The sequence below is a fragment of the Suricata suricatta genome, chromosome 2, assembly GCF_006229205.1.
Source record: "Suricata suricatta isolate VVHF042 chromosome 2, meerkat_22Aug2017_6uvM2_HiC, whole genome shotgun sequence".
Taxonomy (NCBI): Eukaryota; Metazoa; Chordata; class Mammalia; order Carnivora; family Herpestidae; genus Suricata; species Suricata suricatta.
In genome coordinates, this window is record NC_043701.1 from 138,795,364 (window position 1) to 138,798,002 (window position 2,639).

The 2,639-nt window shown below is 56.5% G+C and overlaps 2 protein-coding genes across 2 annotated transcripts in view; one reads left to right on the forward strand and one right to left on the reverse strand.

Annotated features, from left to right (window-relative positions):
* Positions 1 to 2,639, reverse strand: part of DLG5 (discs large MAGUK scaffold protein 5) — a 53,094-nt gene that overhangs the window by 8,302 nt on the left and 42,153 nt on the right. The window lies entirely within an intron of this gene.
* Positions 189 to 2,633, forward strand: LOC115285584 (disks large homolog 5-like). Its single transcript, XM_029932014.1, has 3 exons — positions 189 to 682; positions 779 to 888; positions 2,350 to 2,633. The coding sequence occupies exons 1-3, from the start codon at positions 663 to 665 to the stop codon at positions 2,451 to 2,453; spliced, it is 234 nt and encodes a 77-aa protein (XP_029787874.1). The 5' UTR covers positions 189 to 662; the 3' UTR covers positions 2,454 to 2,633.

The window sequence follows — 2,639 nt, forward strand, 5'->3', positions numbered from 1 at the left end:
CCCCCATGCCATCGAGCGGCTGCACCACATGCAGATCTACCCCATTGTCCTCTTCATCCAGTACAAGAGCGCCAAACACATCAAGTAGGTGACCCGCTAGGTGGGTGCCTGGCGGGACCTTGCGGGGGATGGGGCCTCCAGCTGGGACACCAGGCTGTGGGGGCGGGCGTGGAGCATGGGATGGGCAGCATGTGCGAGACCCTCCCCGTCTCAGTCTCCATCAGTGGGACTCACCATGCACAACCCTCCTCCCACCGCACCTTGGGCACATTTCCCAGAGTGTGCGTGGCTTTGTCTGCAAGTCCCACCCCTCTTTGCCCTTCTCCTGCCTCTCAGCTTGGTGCTCACAGGGACAGGGCAACTAGGTGACCTGGGCTGGGTCCAGGCCTACTAGGCAGTGGCTCAGGCCATGGAAGACTCTTTGTTTTCACCGAGCTTCAGTTTCCACACAGCTTGGGCTGACAGCTTGTCAAGCCCCCCTTTCATTTTGCCTTCTGTGCTTCCATGTTTCCGGTTCCTGCATCTGGGGCCAGCTGGGCGGGGAGGGTCTGCTCTCTGTGTGTCTGCACTGGGGCGCACACCTTCCCCCCACTGTCCTGGGCTGGCCATGGGGCCTGCCGGCCGTCATTGTGCATTACCAGAGGAGCACTGGGGCCCTGCTGATGGAGGCCCTGTGGCTCTGGTGAGAAGGGGGGCCCAGCTTACAGAGGTCCTGTGGCCCGGGAGGTGGGGCTGGGGGCAGCAGGGGGCTCAGGCTGCTTCTCTGGCTGTGTGACAGGGAGCAGAGAGACCCCATCTACCTGAAGGACAAGGTGACGCAGCGGCATTCCAAAGAGCAGTTCGAGACGGCTCAGAAGATTGAGCAGGAGTACAGTAGATACTTCACAGGTAGGGGTGCCCTGGCCTTGTCCCCCCACAGGTTGACCTGCGCAGCCGCGAGTCCATCTCAGCACAGGTGCTGAGCGGCAGAGCCCCCGCGATCCCGGTGTGGCCGTGGCCGTCCGCTCTTGCCATCCGGTTTGGCGAAGAACAAGCTGCTTCTTACCAGCTTTGGTCTTTGAAGCGCAGCAAACCAAAAGAAGCATTTCACTCTGTGGCTTTCAGGCTCTGATCAAGTCAGTCCTTTGTAGCGGGGTTCGTAACTCTGGGGTCCCAGGAACAAGGACAGTGACTTTAATTCACGTGTAGGGACTGTCGTGATCTCGTGTCGTGCTTCTCATGCAGAACCATTGGTCTCAGGAACCAAACTCGGAGCTTCTGTGTATGTGCATGGAGTGTCCGTCTCCAGTCCGCCACAGACCAGTATTTAGTCACATACAGCAGTGATTACTAGAGAAATGAAAACTGAAAACTCCAACACTTATAAAATACAAGCTTTGACTTTCTTCTCGTAGTTTTGACAGACATAACATGACTCTTGTCACATTTCCACTGCAGGTTCTAAAAGCTCCCTGTCTGTTTCTGTCCATACCTTGTAGGGAGCGGCCGGGCCCGTTTTGTCTCCTGGCGCTGCTTCTTGAGCATCCCGAGGGTTCAGGCTAGTGTCTGTGGGAACCCGTGGTGTCGAAAGCCTGCAGGGCAGGGCAGGGCTGGGCTGGGCCATACCTGGGGACTCATTGTCACCCTGCCTGGAACTCTTCACTGCCTCTGGGGTGCCCTGGCTCCTTAGACCAGTTCTTGTTTCTGGAGATCCTCCTGCTGATGGAGCCATCACAACAGAGCCCCAAACCGCCCTCCCGTGTGCCCAGTCCCATGCTGCAGGCCTAGGCAGACCCCACCAGGGCCTGTGGTGGGAGTGTGCGGCAGGTGTGAGCAGTCAAACCCTGGTCATCCCTGTTATAGGAGCCTGTGCAGCCTGGTAAAAAAAAATATATATATATATATTAAGTTTATTTTGTGAGAGATAGTGCAAATGGGAAAGGGGCAGAGAGAGAGGGGGAGAGAGAGAGAGAGAGAGAGAATCCTGAGCAGGCAGTGTACTGTCAGTGCAGAGCTCAACACAGGGCTCGAACCCATGAAACTGAGATCATGACTAGAGCTGAAACCAAGAGTCGAACGCTTAACCAGCCTAGCTACCCGGGCGCCCCTATGCCTGGCAAATTTTGACGCCAACCTTCATTTCAGCCCGTATGTTCAGCATCCTACTCAACAGCTGAGCAGAGGGACAGATTATAAAAGCAAAGTTATTTGCATTCAGCTGTTTTCTTTCTCTTCCCCAACCTCTTGCTGAAGGAAGAGAGTGAGGAAGGAAGGCCAAGCCGCTCACAACCAGAAAGAGTAATATGGGTTCAGCGCCTCCGGCCTGGGGTCCTTCTCTGAACTCAAGGGTGTGTCTGGGCTCTCTTGCAGGGGTCGTCCAAGGAGGAGCCCTGTCAAGCATTTGCACTCAGATCTTGGCGATGGTCCATCAAGAACAAAACAGAGTCCTGTGGATCCCAGACTGCCCGCTGTAGAGCAGTGCCATGCCGGAAGTCGCTGATGCTCGTCTGCTGGCATGACCTTCAGGCCCGCTCCTTCTCAGTGACCGGAAGTACGAGGGGAAGGACCTGTGCACATGGTCTCCGGAAGCATCTCCTCTGTGGACCGAGGGCCCTGGTTCTAGGTCCAGGCCAGCGGACTGCCTTCCTCTCACACATGTG

Excerpts from the sequence above, each read along its gene's own strand:
- LOC115285584 (XM_029932014.1), top strand. The coding sequence starts at position 663 with ATGGAGGCCCTGTGGCTCTG. Across the intron at positions 683-778 it reads ATGGAGGCCCTGTGGCTCTG|GGAGCAGAGAGACCCCATCT; the intron begins GTGAGAAGGGGG and ends GCTGTGTGACAG. Across the intron at positions 889-2,349 it reads GTACAGTAGATACTTCACAG|GGGTCGTCCAAGGAGGAGCC; the intron begins GTAGGGGTGCCC and ends GCTCTCTTGCAG.